This window comes from Labrus bergylta, chromosome 16 (assembly GCF_963930695.1).
Source record: "Labrus bergylta chromosome 16, fLabBer1.1, whole genome shotgun sequence".
In the NCBI taxonomy this organism is placed as follows: Eukaryota; Metazoa; Chordata; class Actinopteri; order Labriformes; family Labridae; genus Labrus; species Labrus bergylta.
In genome coordinates, this window is record NC_089210.1 from 9,059,123 (window position 1) to 9,075,946 (window position 16,824).

The 16,824-nt window shown below is 41.0% G+C and overlaps 1 protein-coding gene across 1 annotated transcript in view; it reads left to right on the forward strand.

Moving 5' to 3' along the window:
- The window catches only part of syt3 (synaptotagmin III), a gene marked incomplete in the record, with an annotated part of 32,964 nt that extends 20,256 nt beyond the window's left edge, over window positions 1-12,708 (forward strand). The window contains 6 exon segments of the mRNA XM_065964659.1: window positions 1,292-1,510; window positions 3,438-3,558; window positions 4,765-4,936; window positions 5,643-5,772; window positions 8,335-8,428; window positions 8,880-12,708. Coding sequence (XP_065820731.1) covers window positions 1,292-1,510; window positions 3,438-3,558; window positions 4,765-4,936; window positions 5,643-5,772; window positions 8,335-8,424 — 732 coding nt within the window.
- Between the last annotated feature and the right edge of the window lie 4,116 nt (window positions 12,709-16,824).

A 16,824-nucleotide genomic window follows, 5' to 3' on the forward strand; every position in this document is an offset into this window, starting at 1 on the left:
TAGTGTGTAAAGTATGACATGCAGTTATCGATATGAGCGCATACAGAGAGAGAGAGAGAGAGAGAGAGATAGAGAGAGAGAGGAGCTAAGTGTTTTCCGGGTCAGTCTGCAGTCTAAGCCTACAGCAGCATAGCTGGTCCGAGCCTGAGCCAGTCCTCACTATAAGCTTCATCCAAAATGTTTTAAAGTTTAAGTTTTAAGCTGAGACGTAAAAGTAGAGAGGGTGTCTGCCGACTGCACCCAAAAATATGTAATGCATTGACAAAAACATATGGGGTGTCTATACAGAGATGAATAAACATCAATTTGAAAGATTATCAGATTTGGATGAAGGGGTTACAAAGGTGGGACAAATTGATATGGAAGTAGTTATTGTTTCATTTATTTTTGATTTAAAGGATAATAGGAGAAGAAGCTCCGCCCTCTGTCTCTATGAGATGCCTGTCTGTTCGTTTTAACTCATGATGAAATAAGAGGAAACAAAAATGAGGTTTGGGATTCCATGTTGACTCCGTCTGATGATTAAATCTGATAATCTGACACATTTGAACCTTTATTATCTCTCTTTAGTGAAATGATTTCCTCTGCTTCACACTGTGCTGATCTAATCTCCGGTTTTACACATTCATGCACAAATTAAAAGCTTTTTTTTTTGGTACCTTTCTTTTATGTTTTAATTCTTTGTCATAATCTATTTCTCTGATATCTGTTTCCTCACCATGATATCTTCTCTTTTGATTGTTGAATGCACCTTTTAGAGCAAGAATAATTCCTTCAGTCGTCATTATCTTTGAAAAGCTTAAGCAGCTCTACTTTTTGTTTCCGTATGATCAAATCATGATCGATCGTGAATGCAATACACATTCATTCATTTGGTTTCTTGGACTAATGTGTAGAACTATTGATGATTTAATCTATTAAATGTTACTTTTATTAATGTGTCGCCATTGCTGCTGTTGTTGTTGATGTTGAATAGCATGAATTAGTAAATTCAGTACGGGCCTTTACTTTAGGTCATAGTAGTTATCAACCATCCTCACATAGCATTACTTTACACCTAGTACAGAGTAACGTCTGGTACTGTATGTTGGAGGCTAAAGAAAGTAGTCCCTTAAAAACACCTTTTCACCTGATCATTACTAATTCCTGTGTACCCAGCCAGTTAATAATTCATAATTTCCTGCATCTACAAAGCAATGACACTATCATTTGTAGAGTGTAATGCAATAGTAGATGCTGACTGTCTCTCTCTCTCTCTCTCTCTCTCTCTCTCTCTCTCTCTCTCTCTCAGGTTCACAGAAAGACCTTAAATCCTGTGTTCAACGAGACGTTTCAGTTCGGCGTGCCGCTGAATGAGCTACATTCCAGGAAGCTGCATTTCTCTGTGTACGACTTCGACCGCTTCTCCAGACACGACCTGATCGGCCAGGTCGTGGTGGACAACCTGCTGGACTTCAGCGAGGGCAGCGGGGACAAACCCGTGTGGAGGGATATCGTGGAGGGCACAGCGGTAATGATGAAAGCACATGCGTTTCACTTTAGATGTTATTGTTCCCACAATGGAAGATTCTTCTTCCCAACACTGTACAGGTTAGACAACGATCAGCACATAGTAACAACACAGGGGAGGAAAAAACAGCTTACATAGTACAGTACACAACACTCAAAATACACACGGCTGATTCAACGAGGCCTGCTGTTATTCAGAGGAGATGGCTTCCATAGATTATTCTAGATTAGATCTGAATGAGCCTCTGGACAATATTTGGGTTGTTGCAGCAGGAAATGATGGGCCAAAGGAGAGAACTAGAGACAGGAAGAGAGCATATCAGACAAGACACAAGTGACTGATTCTGGACTAACTTGTTCAACAGTTTGAATCTGAAAGCAGGCCACAGTGATTTCTTCTAAGGAATGGTTTAAGCAACTGAATGAAGAAATACATTCATTACTAAGGACTGAAATGGAAAAAGAAAAAGTACTTTTAAAGTGAAACTAAAATATGAATACTAATCTAAATCAACGTATCTTGCGGAAATATCTGACTTTGAACAGAATGTACTGAATTGATCTGTTTTCCTATTCCTTTCTACGGCGTTGGTTTGCACTCCTAGATTTCGAAAATGCAATTGTTCAATATTGAAAGAGATGAATTCTTTTTCTGTAATCCGGTTTTATTCATCTATCTATCGCTCGGATTTGAATCGGTGACATTCTTGAATTCAAATGGAAAAATTCAAACAGGCAACCGAGGAAGATCAAATCAACCTTCAAGAAAATCAGCCACACGTCTGAATGATTCAGATTAGCAGATGGAAACTGGAAAGTTGAGTTTGAACTTAAAATGACCTTCTGTAAAATGCAGAAATTGGAATTCAAACCGTAGAAATTCAGATAAATTGGTTTAAAGAAAATGTTGCACTTCCTTCATTTGAATTGTGTTTCATTACTTTTGTTACGGTTGATATTTCTTGTTCCTTCATGATTGTAATAATTACCATCTATCTCTACTTCCATACATCTCAGAGAAGCATGTGCCTCGCAGTTTGTTGTTTAAAGATCTTGCGCTCACATTGTTTTAAGAATGCACGGAACATCTGCGGCTCTGGAAATGTCTCTGCAGTCCAGATGGATTCAGAATGCCTTAATGTCAAAATGCAGCAGACGAGAGTCCGGATAGATTACTGGAAGGGCACCGCTGCTCACATCCAAACTTTTTCATTACGCTATGTCCAAGTAGATTTATATGAAATATTCATAGAGGGCTATTAGCAAATTAGACGGAGCAAAGTCTTCAAAAAATTTGGCATGGATTTTTCATTTATTAAATAAGTTTAAAGCATTAGCCTCTTGGCATTATTTCACTGTTTCTACTTGGGGACATATTGATTAGTGAGGCTCAGAGGCAGTAAGGGAGTCATCAGACCACAGTGTGACCTGAATACCAGCGGTGTCATTACTGAGGAGACCACAGGCAGAGAGAAGATCAGTGCATGGGGAGATAAAGAATCCCCTGAGAATCATCACCTCTTCTTAACACTTTCCGCCACTGTGAGACACAGACAGATTGGCGTATGATTCATTTACTGTGACGGCACTTCCCCTGCGCCTAAACACTCTGCCTGTCCACATTAGGAACGTGTGCTGTCACCGCCGTCACTCACAGATGTAGCTCTTTTTTTCGTCCTCAGACCGTCAAACCAGAGGATATCTGTCTGTGAGTGTTTTTCCTGTTTGACTCGCAGCCGTCCAGCTCTGTTCCTGATCCCTTTCTGTGTGTGTGTGTGTGTGTGTGTGTGTGTGTGTGTGTGTGTGTGTGTGTGTGTGTGTGTGTGTGTGTGTGTGTGTGTGTGTGTGTGTGTGTGTGTGTGTGTGTGTGTGTGTGTGTGTGTGTGTGTGTGTGTGTGTGTGTGTGTTTGTGTGTGTTTGACCCACAGGAGAAGGCTGATTTGGGGGAGCTTAATTTCTCGCTGTGTTACCTGCCCACTGCTGGCAGGCTCACTGCGACAGTCATCAAGGCCACCAACCTCAAAGCCATGGACCTCACCGGCTTCTCAGGTAAAGGATTAACACACACACACACACACGCGAGCACATGCACACATCCTACTCATATGACAAAAAAACAGCTACAAGCGCTGTATGTTGTTATTTCAGGTTTATATTTTATCCTCGTTGATGACCATTCAATCACTCAGAATTATAAACGTCTATTTTCAAATCTAAAACATGAACAGAGTCACTTCAATGCCATGGGTCACAGAATAAGAAGCAACGTTTCTCCATCAACAGCCGCCTCAATTTATCACAATGCAATTGTGATATTGTATGCAGTGCATTGTTTGCCTCTCATTATCATTTTTGTTGCGTCGTCCTGCGAGCAAAAGTGACACGTTTTTTGCACAAATATTTGGCAGAAACACATTTTTCAGAACCTAATAAATCACTGACATTGAACTTGTTGGAGCATAAAGTGAAAAAACAAGTAAATAAATAACCATTCATCTTTGCTAAATAATTCCTGGAGTTCATCAGGCAGATTGATTGCGTCTTGCTCTGTTAGAGAATCCGAGGGTAGATTTTTTTTTTTCCCCCTTTCAGGAAGTTGATTTTTAAGTTTATACATTATAAATATATATCCCGAAGCTACAAAGTAAAAAAAAAAAAAAAATGTTGCAATGCGTTTCTTACAAAGTAAGCTGCAAGGTGTAGCAGAAGTTTCCCCGCTCACACTGATATCCAGAGATGAGAGACTGCCAACGCTCAAATCAAATCCTTCAGTTAAAGACCTGATGAGAAACGTTACGCCCCCTCAGATTAAATGAGATCTCAAGTGGTAATAACCACCTGCCATTTTTATTGCCACACTGACTTTAAGATGATTGCATTGCTGGAAAGATGCTTAAAAATGCAGCATGAAAATGGAGAGTGTGTGTCTGTGTGTGTTTTCCCTGGCGGCTGTCATCTTGTTGCACATGTTGAATGGATAACTGAATTGATTCAACCTGTGCTGCTTTTCTCCCTTTGTGTTCTTAATCCAGCTTTGCCAAGGTGACTTGATTTTCACGCCTTTTATGTGTTTCAGACGAGAATACCTGTGAGCAATTCTACCTCGCAGCATTCGCAAGACTCTAATATTTGTCTCTTTTCTCACTCCCCCCCCTTTTCCCTTTCTCTGTATCCTCCCCTGCTTCTCTGCCTTCACCTGTTTCTCCATCCCTCCTGCGTTCTTTGTTCTCCTCGTTCTCCTTTTCTCTCCTTCAGACCCGTACGTGAAGGCGTCTCTGATCTGTGACGGGCGGAGGCTAAAAAAGAGGAAGACATCCATTAAGAAGAATACGCTGAACCCCACATACAACGAGGCGCTGGTGTTTGACATTCCAAATGAAAACATAGAAAGTGTCTCCATTATCATCGCAGTGATGGACTATGACTGGTGAGCAGGCCGAGGTGTTGTTATGGGGTTGATAAAACTGATGATTGCTGTGAAGCGTTGCTGACTGCTTGCACGTGCGGTGTGGTGTTTGCTGTCACATTACCGATGGTGTTGTGGCTGTGTTGAACACGACGAGGACCCCTGTCCTGGTGGAGGCTCCCCTGTTTTACACTGACAGGCAGGCACCTCATGAATAAACATGATTTATGCAAATGGTAGAAAAAGAAGTGTAAACCCGACAGTATTTGTCTGTTTGCTGCTCGCAGCAACACTTGGCCGATTGACGTGTTTGTCTATAGGTGCACCGCCTCCCTATTATGTAGTCTGCCCTCCATTTGGCATCTCCATAGGTGTGTGCTTTTGTATGTATTTGCTTGTGCCCGCTTCTGCGCTGACATCACGCCTTTTATGCAGGCCTGTGTGTATTTGTGTGAGCTGCTATTCAATATCCTTCCTCAGCCGCTTTACTCTTTTCCCAGTCCTCAAGGTTGATAAATGAGATTCTCTCTGCCTGTTACTTACAAGCCCTGTCTCCCTCTCTCTCTTTCTCTCCCTGCTTTAATACATCCTCGCTCTCTCTCTCTCTCTCTCTCTCTCTCTCTCTCTCCACCCCTTCTTTCTCTCTATCTCTCCACCCCTTCTCTCTCTCTCTCTCTCTCTCTATCTCTCCCTCACGTCCCTGCCTCCATCCATTGCTGCGCGTCAGTATCGGTCATAATGAGGTCATAGGGATGTGTCGTGTGGGCAGCGAGGCTGAAGGTCCAGGGAGGGAGCACTGGGCAGCAATGCTGGCCAATCCACGCAAACCAATAGAGCACTGGCATCAGCTCGTGGAGGTAATGAGCGTATGATCACGTGTGTTCATGTGTGTGAGCATGACTTTGTGTGTAACTGTGTACCCATATGTCGCCAGCTTATCTTTTTGCCACATACGTAATGTTGAGTTCTTCGGTCAGGGGCTGATAACCAAAAAGATTTTTATCACATAAGGATTATCATAATCACTAGAAGTAGTAGGAGCAGTGAAACTGAAAGATGTGCTGTAGTACTTGAGATAGCAGTACAGAAGTAATGGTACAGTACCATTAAAGGGATATTTTTGGAAAGGTTATCTCACAATTGTATTTTTTAATATTTAAAAGTTTAAAAGGTTCCATTATGAGTTACAGGCTGACATCCATTACAAAACTTAAGTGGCTAAATGTGGCAAATGATCACAATTAAATTAGCTAAATAATCAAAAGGGTCGTTATGTGGAACAAATTTTAATTACTTCATATATTGTTGATTAATCAATGAATGGCAGTGCGTCATATTTTTAACACTAATTATACTTTCTGAATAAATCAAAAAAAAAAAACTAAAGCTGTATTGGAGTTTAACATTTGAGTATAAACAAATTATTAATCCTAATGTAGTATTTGTGAAAGAATTCTCTTGTTCTCAGTTCATAGTGATTACTTCTCTTGACCACTCGCATATCTGTAAAAGACATGAAGCTCTCTGTGTGTGTGTGTGTGCAAATTAAACCAAAAGTCTATGATGTGTTTATTATGTAAGCTCTGAAAGTCTTTATTCTTGGCTAAGCTAACTAGCTGCTGGCTGTAAGTCACCTCAACATGGCTTTCTATGTAGAAAAGAGAATGGTGTCCATTCTTTAACCTATTCTCAGGAAAAATGTTTATAAGCATATTTCCCCATTTTTTTGTGGAACAGTTCTCCGTTGCGCGAGCTAGGTGGAAATTCAAAAACAGAGACTGAAAAATGAACCCTACCTTAGAGCTAAGATATGACCATGCTCATAGTGTTGGCTGCTCTGTGAACGCAACACATCAATTTGAAATCCATCCATGTGAGCAGAGACAGTGCTCACGTTCATCTAGGTACCCAGCGTTGCTGAGCACTGTGTCAAGTGAGATGTTGATTAATTTCTCTGTGGATTTAACATACTTTGAAATTCAGGCTACTCAACTCCTCTGAAGTTAAGAAAACACTCAGAAAACTGACAAAATTGAGTACAATTAATTTAACAAGGCTTAAGATGGGATCACAGCGTCTGTGGATAAACAATGTTAAATTGGTTAGCCGAGTGAGGCTGTCATTAGCAGTGCTATAACCGCCAGCCTTTGATCCTTTTTCAAGGTTGACATGCCTGTGCCTATGCTGGTTACGCATTGCTCTGGTCGAGTAGTTACATGCCAGTTTAACTTGACAGAGGCCACGCACAACTTTATCTCCATTTTCTAGATCACAGTGCTGCTAAACCACTCCTGTTGCAAGAAGCCTGCAGTCCACTGTGCTGGTTTACATCAAGGTGGTAGATACTGCTGCATTGCAGTTTACACATAATATTTGACCAGGGTCACTGGCCTGAATTAATACAAATATTTATAATAATTTATACCAACAAGGTATTCTGGTCCCAACTAGCAATTTTTAAAATGTTTAACCCTTTAATCCCCTAATTGCATACATCCCTAGTTTAAAGTCAGCTGTACAACAATTTAAGGAAAATGTATCTACTGGTATTGTTGAAGTCTGTTCTTATGAACATCTGCAGGAGTTTTATGAACAAATCAATACAGATTCCATTGGTAAATATTTCAGTGTTTTATGCAAATTGTGCCTGCTGGGTCTTTAAAAACAAGTCCGAGCGTCGGTCACATCAGCAACGAATTTGAAACTCCACATCAAGTTAAAGTATCCGGCCACTCTTGGGAAATATCTGTAAATAAAAGATGACGATGGAGGCAAACCAGGCTCTACAAAAAAAGGAAAGACTAGCTTGAGGCAGCTTAAGAAAAATTAGATAAATAAACCTTCCTTCGGTCATTTTTGGGATTGTGAACTGTGAACATGAACTAGTCTGATTTTATTCGGTGAGAAATGGCTTTTGAGCTGGCTCTTTTTAAGGCCCAAATGTGCACAGCACTTAAATAGACTTTATTATGAACTATAAATATTACTCTAACTAAGGATAACATAACATCAGTGGTTCATACTCTGCCATATGGAATGATTGCAGTAGATTTAGGTGACAAAGCTAACATCTTAGCATATTGCCTTGTCCAAAGTCATGTCCTTTTTTTCATAATGTGGTGGGTGATTAGCATTAGTTAGTTAGTTAATTTGATCCATTAGCATCCTTGATATTGTTACGTAAAGTGATTAAAGACAATGTGCAAAACAGACCACACTGTGTTAGCTACATGATAAGCATGAAGGGACATTTCCTGTGGACTTGAGAAAAAATGTAAAAGTAAATGTGCTTACTGTAGTTGCTTTCCACCATTTGGGTAAAAGCATTTAGTGACATATATTTAATTAAAATAAATGTATAAGAAGTGTCTCATTTGTCATGAAGAATTAATAGAAGCAAAATCTCTATTTCCCTGCAGGAGAAAGCAATTGGTACATTCGTGTCAAAGACTGCCACAGCATCCTCCCCTAAGCCTCATATCGTCGTGGACAGTCCTCACTCTGATTAAGGCTGTGAGTCTTATTTCTTTGTTATCAACATGCTTATATCTTTGAGAGATTATTTCCTGAACTTTGCATGAGTTTTTGTTCTATTATGAATCGACATACTGTAGAATCCATGTCTCCAGATCACCATGTTCTGCTACCTTAAAGGTTTAAATCATCAGACGGTGCAGCAGATGATCTGCTTTTAGATTTACACTGGAAAACTGGTGGAGTCTTTAAAAGCATGTTTTAACGGAGCGTACGATAAAGTGGAGGCTGTGGAGCTGTCAGATGTAGAAGCTCTAAGGCAGCAGCATCTGTATAATCTAGATGTTATGGGTTATGTAATGCACTCCCCTCCATCTTCAACCCAATCTTACAGTACTGCATACTGTTTATATATTCTCTCACCACCCTACTGTCTCTCTCTCTCTCTCGCTTAATCTGCCCCTTTTTCCTTATTCCCCTCTTTCCTCAGGTCATTATCATCTCCAGCTCCAGATGTCCCCTTCCTCCCTCTCATCTGTGAATAATTCTCTCCATCAAAGACAGAGAGACATGGAGACACTGCTAGTGTCCGACTGCTAGCGCTGTTTTGCTCCCGCTGATGAATCCTCAGAGTCCTGTGCTGTCTTTAATGGAGGAAAGAAAAAAATAAACGACATCCATCACATGCTACACCTTGAGCATCAGACTACACATTAACAAAACACATGCACACGCCAAATGGTAAAGTAGGACTGATATCAGGTGTAAATGTGGGATCAAACAAGGGACACACACACACACACACACACACACACATACACATAAACACAGGGATACACACAAAGTTTGTAGTATGTGCGTAGTTCATGTGTGCTTCAGATTAGTGTAGTATTTCATCTAGGAGGAGTGTGATGTAACAAACTGTTCTCTCTCTATTGAAAACAAAACAAAAAAAGAAAAGAGAAAGCCATCCCAGAATGGTCATTCCAACCAGGACCAAAGGTTCATGCCCTTGTACAGACTATAAAAGAAGAAAATCACTATGTCGATATTTTTCTTTGCAACATTGGTGTACAGTATGTGCCGTACTGTATGGGAAGACATCTCATGTAGTACTCAGCAGGACAAAACATCCGAGGTGGATTCTTTTTTGGCCATTTTGGATGCCTCCTGCGGGCTCCGTACCCTCTTTGTTTAGGACTGAACTTGCTTCTTTTTTTTTTCCCCCCCAGAGGAAAGACGATAAAGCGTCTTTATTGATGTCAGAGGAGCTAAAAAAAAAAAAAAAAATGAGGACGGACTCATTGGTTTAAGCATGTTACGCATCCTTGAAATGTGTCCCTCTTCCTGATGCTTTTCGTCACTGTCCTCATGGTGCTCATCAGTATCAACTTTCTGTTTTGAGGTTATCTTTGAGTTTCCAACATTATACATTTAATCATGGAGAAAGAAGTTTATAATTGCCAATAATGGTCATCTACCGAGCTTTTGAGAGGGGTGGCTGAGTTGATCGTTGTTAAACCTGCAGACTTTTCCTTAAACAGGACTACACAGGTCGAATAAAACCTGCGTTAAGGATCGGACCAGCATCTGTTGGGATTGCACTTGCTGGAGGATGTATTCTACAGGGAAGGACACCTACACTCTATTTTGATTTTTTTTTTTCTATCATTCCAGATCTTTCTTTTCTTTTTCTCTTTCTCAAAAAGTCACCATCCTGCTTCATCTGAGAAAATGTCCACATCATGTCTCTGACAAGACTCAAGAAGGACACACACGTCTGTGTTGCTTTTATCAGTGTGTGTTATGTCCGTGTTTGTGGGCGTGTTTGTTTTGTATTTGTGCGCGTCTGTGTGTATGTCTGCGTGTATGCCTGTGTGTGTGTGTCACTGAGACCTTGTATGTGACACGTTACCATCTCCCCTCTTGTCCTTTTTTTCCCCGTCTTTGCCTCCCACTCCCACCCCATCCCCGATTCCAGTCCCTGCATCCTCAGACTGTAACGCTTGTCTCAGAGCCAAACGTGTCTTCTGTCCCGTGTATTTACAAGGAGCCACTTTGTGTGTGTGTGTGTGTGTGTGTGTGTGTGTGTGTGTGTGTGTGTGTGTGTGTGTGTGTGTGTGTGTGTGTGTGTGTGTGTGTGTGTGTGTGTGTGTGTGTGTGTGTGTGTGTGTGTGTGTGTGTGTGCACTATACGTGCCTCATTGCACTAGGTGGGGAAACGCTGTCTTTCATAGACATTAGTTTGTACTGTCTATGTCGTCTCTGAAATCAGCTGCCAATCATCCAGCCCTCCTCCTCCTCCTCCTCCTCCTCTCTTACCCATTGCCTGATGTAAGTAACTGTGTTGATCGTGTACTTCTTTCAGTAATTTGTGTACTGTATGTCCGAGGGAAAAACAGATGGCACAGTGACTGAAAACCAAACTCTTGGGTGTGTTTTAAATTCAATTTCTAAGAAGGAACCCAAAAAAAAAAATATGGAGAAAAAAAACAAAACAAAATTTGAAGCTCATTTCTTATCAGGACAAATTTAGATCCCCCTTAGAGCAAGACAGCAGGGAGGAGGTGTTGCGAGAAAAACAAGCGCCTGGAATTTCTGCACTTCCTCTGTAAGCCGATACAGATTTATAAAGCCATGTCTGTCACCACTACTACGACTACCACTACTGTAACCTCAGCAAAACAGCAGAACAACACCTCACTACATTTACTCGTATTGCTATTGTTGCCATTTCTATCTCCTCACACACACACACACACATGCTTATATAAAGGTGTGTGTGTGTGTGTGTGTTTCAGGGAAGGGATCTAGTTTCTGACTTTTCACCTTTGGATCATGAAAGTGCATTTAGACTTTAAGGTGTGTTTGATGGAGGATAAAGCAGGTTAAACATCCTGCATTTTGTGAGCTTCATAAGATAAGGGGCATATTTACAGGGAGGCAATTTTCCTCTGATGTCCCGCTCAGGGTGGTTAGCTCACACACTGGTATAATCTCAAACCGATGTGTTCCATGTTGTAAGCCATAAATATGCAGGCCATCTGGACAGTGGGCTATATTTCATAACTCCTAGCTACTGTTTCCAAACGGCTTATGCTAGTACAACCAAATTCGGGGGAATATTTGAAAGGAAGTGGTTGTAAATTCATAACTTATATTGGCTGACATTAGCGTTGTTCCAAACAAAACATTACATAGTTCTTGGCTATAACTACTTGGGTAACTGTCTGGCCAACATTATGTTAACAACACATCAGGTAACATTTCTTTAGCTAGCGTTTAACTCCCGAGTAAACATTATGTTAGCATTTCAGTCGCTAGAAATTCACTCCTTTCCTAAAGTTTTGTGTAACCCTACAAACCAGTAATATTGGCTTTAAGCTAATGTAATCAATCTACATCCTCACACACAGAAGAACAACTCTATAACAGTATTTTAGCTTCTCACAGTGAGCACGATGTCAGAGGAAAATGGCCGCTATGTGAATATGGTCAATTGAGTGAATTTAGTACGTATAGTATTGATCCATTGGTCTTGAGGCCTTGTAACTGTCTCTCTCTGCTTGTGTCTGCCTTATTTAGCCCCCGTGTTACTGCCTGGTGATGGATTACAAAACTCAAAGTCGAAGCAGTACATTTCCTTGTTCCTTTCCTCCCTCAGTCCTTTCCTTCTCTCTCTCTGTTACTGCCTGATTACTCATTCTCTCCTTCACCAACTCTTACCTTTCCTCCCCCCACCTATACCCTGTCTCCCCCTCACCTATCTGTTCCTCTCTCTTTTTCTCTCCCTGTTTCCTTTGCTATCTCCCATCGCTTCCTTCCAGTCCCCTCGCCCTCTTTCTGTCTGCGTATGACGACCCCCTTTCCCCCGTCTCTATTCTCTCTCGCTGTCTTCTCGTGTTAGTGCAGTTCTGAATGGTCATGGGGAAACATGTTTGCATGCTTATATTAACATGAATGATGTCAACTTGATGCAATGAAAAATTATATAAGTGATGCTTTAAGCAAAAATCTGACAATGAACTTGATACTAATACTACTAACGACGACTACATGGAGACCTAGCAATTGTTTATCTCTATGGTCAAAAACAACGATGATGAAATAACATTGTTTATGCTGTATTTATCTTTCTTGAATCGGTATTCTTTTCAATTGCTTTTTTATATATAATTTATTCAAGAGGTTTACTTTTTTATTGGTTAAAGCTGAGAATTTGTGTGAGGGGTTCAGTCAGGACAGCAGGATATCGGTGAATGTGTAAGTAACAGTGTGGCTGAAGCAGTGATAAAGGAAATAAAGGATATGTATCATCCAGCTTTGTGTTTCTCACTTCTTTTAATCCAGCGCGTTGGGAGCGAGAAGAGGTGCTGAAGCTACTGTCACACATCTCAGGCAGAGCGCTAAATATAAAGTGCAGAGCCCTGGGCATTTCAGATGTACACAGTCTATATTTAACCCAGGCATGGAAGGTAAGACACTTTACCTGGACAGAAGCAGCCTGAACTTTCGTTTTTTTTTCCCCCATCACCAACCTCTCAGAGTTTCTGCTGTGCATTAAGTCGTGTGTAATTATTCAGCCACTTTGTCATGAATTCTTTATTGTGGCCACGTTTTCCCTAAATGCAAAGTGGAGCACGGCTGCCTGCCCTCCTGTGTGTACTTCTGTCCATCTGGCCTGCCTGATTCTATTCAGTCCCCCTTTTTATATTTAAAAATGCTCATATTAATTGTCATGTGCTTATTATCTTGTGTGAGAGTGCAGATGCACGACACTGGTATAGCAATCAGAAAACTCCAGTGCTTCAGCACGGAGCAGAGGTAGGAGGGAGGCCGAGCTCAGATGTGCAGGGCAATGACAGAGAAGGAGGAGTAGGAGAGGATTAAACAGACGAAGGAGGATGAAGAGCGGGAGAATGCCAGTGAGGAGGAGGAGGAGGAAGAAACGGAGGAGGAGGACACGAATGGGAAAAAACCTGGAAAAGAGAGGGGATACAGTAGCTGCATGCAGGATATGTATGTAGAGAAACAGAAGGTGGAGGAGGATGACTCCGTATATAGACACACTCATCATGGGGCACCTGCAGCATACTGACAGCGGTAACAGTTCAACAAGAGCAAAATGAACACACACACACACACACACACACACACACACACACTCACACACGTGACAACGCACCAGTTAGCACAGCTTAAACGCTGTAGACTGTTGCAAAAGAAAAGTAGGAGGAGGGGCTGGGGGGGGGCTGTTGTCTCCATGGCAACGTTCCCACAGTGCAAAAAAAAAAAAAATCATTTAGTCGGAAAGACATTTCACTCAGTTCAGTGAGCTGAAAGAGGCAGAGAGGGAGGGGGAGCAAGTTAGTGACTGGGGGAGGTATGTGCAATATAGAGCTGTTTGTATCACACTGGAGGGATTTAGCTTAAGTAAGCTGACAGCAACACATTAGCTCTTATAGCTAATATATCTAGTTATTAAACATAATTATAATGAATTCTCTCACATGATTAAAGATGTATGCAATAGATTCGTGTGCTATTACAGTTTCCTTTGTAGGACCTTTTGTCGGTACTTATGTCATATTTTTAAATTTGCCATTAGGCTACTTCCATCTACAAAACCTTGCGTGACCAACACTTCTAACTTTTGTTTTCTTATCCTGAAAGCAGTGAGCGGGACCACTTATTATGCTACGTACACAGTTTTTTTAACTACACTATAAATAATACCCCAAACCTTTCAAAAATAATGAATTCAATGAATGCATGCAAGTGGAAACCTCAAACAGCGGGAGTATTAAAGTAGCTTGGCTCTGCAGGGGGAGAGTGTATTAAAACAGGAGCTGGGCTCCAGGACCTGACCTTCTCTTTAAATTGCTCTCAAGGAAGAACTTAATGATATTCACCTTACAAAAGGAAACTTCTGTGAAAATTCCTTTGACATTATTTCTCTGTCATCACGACTTCAAATCAGGAACACTAAAGAGTTTGGCTGACTGTGGCTTTCTTTACCAAATGAGAAAAATGGAACCATGAAGTGGAAGGAAAAAGTCGTAACATCTCCAGCACAGCACATGCCTCAATAAAGAAATTCCCCCAGAGACTGTCAGGGTACTATCACAGCATCCCAAATACTCTGGGTAGCTCTGGTAGCCCATTTGTGTGGATGTCAGTGTATCAGCACGCTGGCTGTGATTACCTGTTGTGAACAGACCATCTGGCCCTCAGCGTCCCAGCTGGGTACCACGGTCAGGAGACGGATTGTCTTTATTGAACCACCTGGACCTCGCAGACAAAAAGCACCCAGGGACCCAGCATATTTCTCATTCATATTTTATTATATAATTCTCTGACCAAACAAAAAACAAAATGGAAAAAGGAAAACACTGTCAACTTTTTTCCAAAGGCAAACCCCGAAGAGCAGCCTTCCTGTAATTGCTTGGCAACCACTGGCACCGTGTGTGTTGAAGTTCAAAGCAGCGAGACGCACCATATATCCCTCTGAGCCGCAAAAAGCTTCAGAGTTGCAAAGTAAAAGGGTGCCTACGCATTCACATTCTCACACACATTCACAATCTGGTCTGTCAGTTTAATTTGACCACGTTGCTCAGTCAGAATCAAAAGCTCTGTCAGCGGGGTTTATTATTTGCATCTGAGGTGCTGCCTCAGGCAAAATTCCTCCCCCAGATGAACTTTTCTTGGGTCACCGGAAGTGGCTCTGTTCTCTGGTGCCAAAATGGAAAAGCCGCTTGAGCCTACAGCTTCTTGCCCTCCCCAGAATTTGGGTTAAATTGATATGGAGCATTTATTCTGTGGGAGGTTTTGAGTTTGATGAGCTGTGAAGCCCTTCACTGAACGCTGCGCTGAGCTGCCTGGCTGGCAGGGCCACAGGGGACTAGATGCTATTGTTGGACCCACAGAAACAAGTGCTGCTATGTGCTACAAGTACAGGTTAGCCACTGGAGTATTGCGCGGATCTGACAGCAGGAGAGGATGCTGATGGCTAGTGTGGTAATTAATATGATGTTGTTTTCCCCTCTGAGGTTATGGAGGGGAGAAAATACAGGAAACACAAGGACAAGCTAAAGTTAATAGCCAGGTTCAGTGACTGAATTATGAAGTCACAAGTGTTTTGCATGCATTTAAAGGTTGTTAAGTTAATGAATAGAAGAGACATTTTCGAATGAAAGAGACGGCTGTATATGATGTCCATTACCCCGGGAGCTTTTCCTTTATGTGACTTTGCTCAGTCTAAATAAAGGACCACACTTACTATATATAGACTGAAGTCCCTTCATGTTTCAATCTGTACCCTTGTCTCTGATAAGGCCGGACAACTACTGTACTTACTGTAGAGATCTGCTGACACCTCCTGGAGACATGCTTTAACAGCACTTACAAATCTGCAGTGATGTTGCAGAAAGCTCTTTTTTTTTTCAATGTAAAAGAAAACTATTTTCTCTGACAGACTTTTACCTTTGATAGATTTGTCTGAAACAAACCCTATGTTTATAGAGGGCCTTGCACTATAAAGGATTATTGCAGATATCCTTTATACCATTTTTTTCCAACTCATATTGGCTGACTGCTGATGCCTATTTTGATTAATTCAATTTATGTTCACCTAATTGTTAAGACCATCAACTCTGTCAAGTTTCTTTCCTAAAGTATAGTTTTTTGTCTTCACGTCTTTAAGTGTCCTTATTTTACTTTTCATGAACAGCACTGAGTTTTATGACAGCGCAGTTACACTAAGAGACCTTCGGTAGGCACCAAAGACCTCCAATAATGGCCACCTAGCATGTTTTCATCATGGATTCTAAAAAAAAACGTGCCCCTTGTCTGACCCTTGAATGTCTCAGACATCGCCTCACTTTTTGTTGTGGGTCGATATTCTGCGAGGGGGAGGGGCCTAGCACGTCTTGTAGCTGCTGCTGTCCACTTAATAACAGAATATGTTCAGTATTATGATTAAACTTTCTTTAAACTTCAATCCAGATGGAGGCAGAACAGTATTAGCTCCAGGGTTACATCAGTCTAATTGATCTTTGCAAGACAAATTGGAATATCATTTTGCGCTGATCAGCAGTACAATATACTATATAATACAGTATAATTTTGTTATTGTAATCAATGGTTGTGTGATTTTTTTTTTTTTATAACAGTCAGGGTTAAAGGAAGTCTTGAATAGATTTTAAATTCCACAATAAAAGAATGAACTCTGTTGCCCAGTTGCTTTGTCTTGTTTTGTGACACAAAAGTGCAGGCCATTCCATCTTGTAATATGATAAAAGCCTTAATTTCTCCTGAAATGGATATAGGTTACATCTTCAGTGTTACAGAAATGTATCATGTTTTTTTTTTTGTTTTTTTTTAATGGCAATCAAGCTGATAAAAGATTTTCACAAAATAGTCCTAACATCTCTGAAT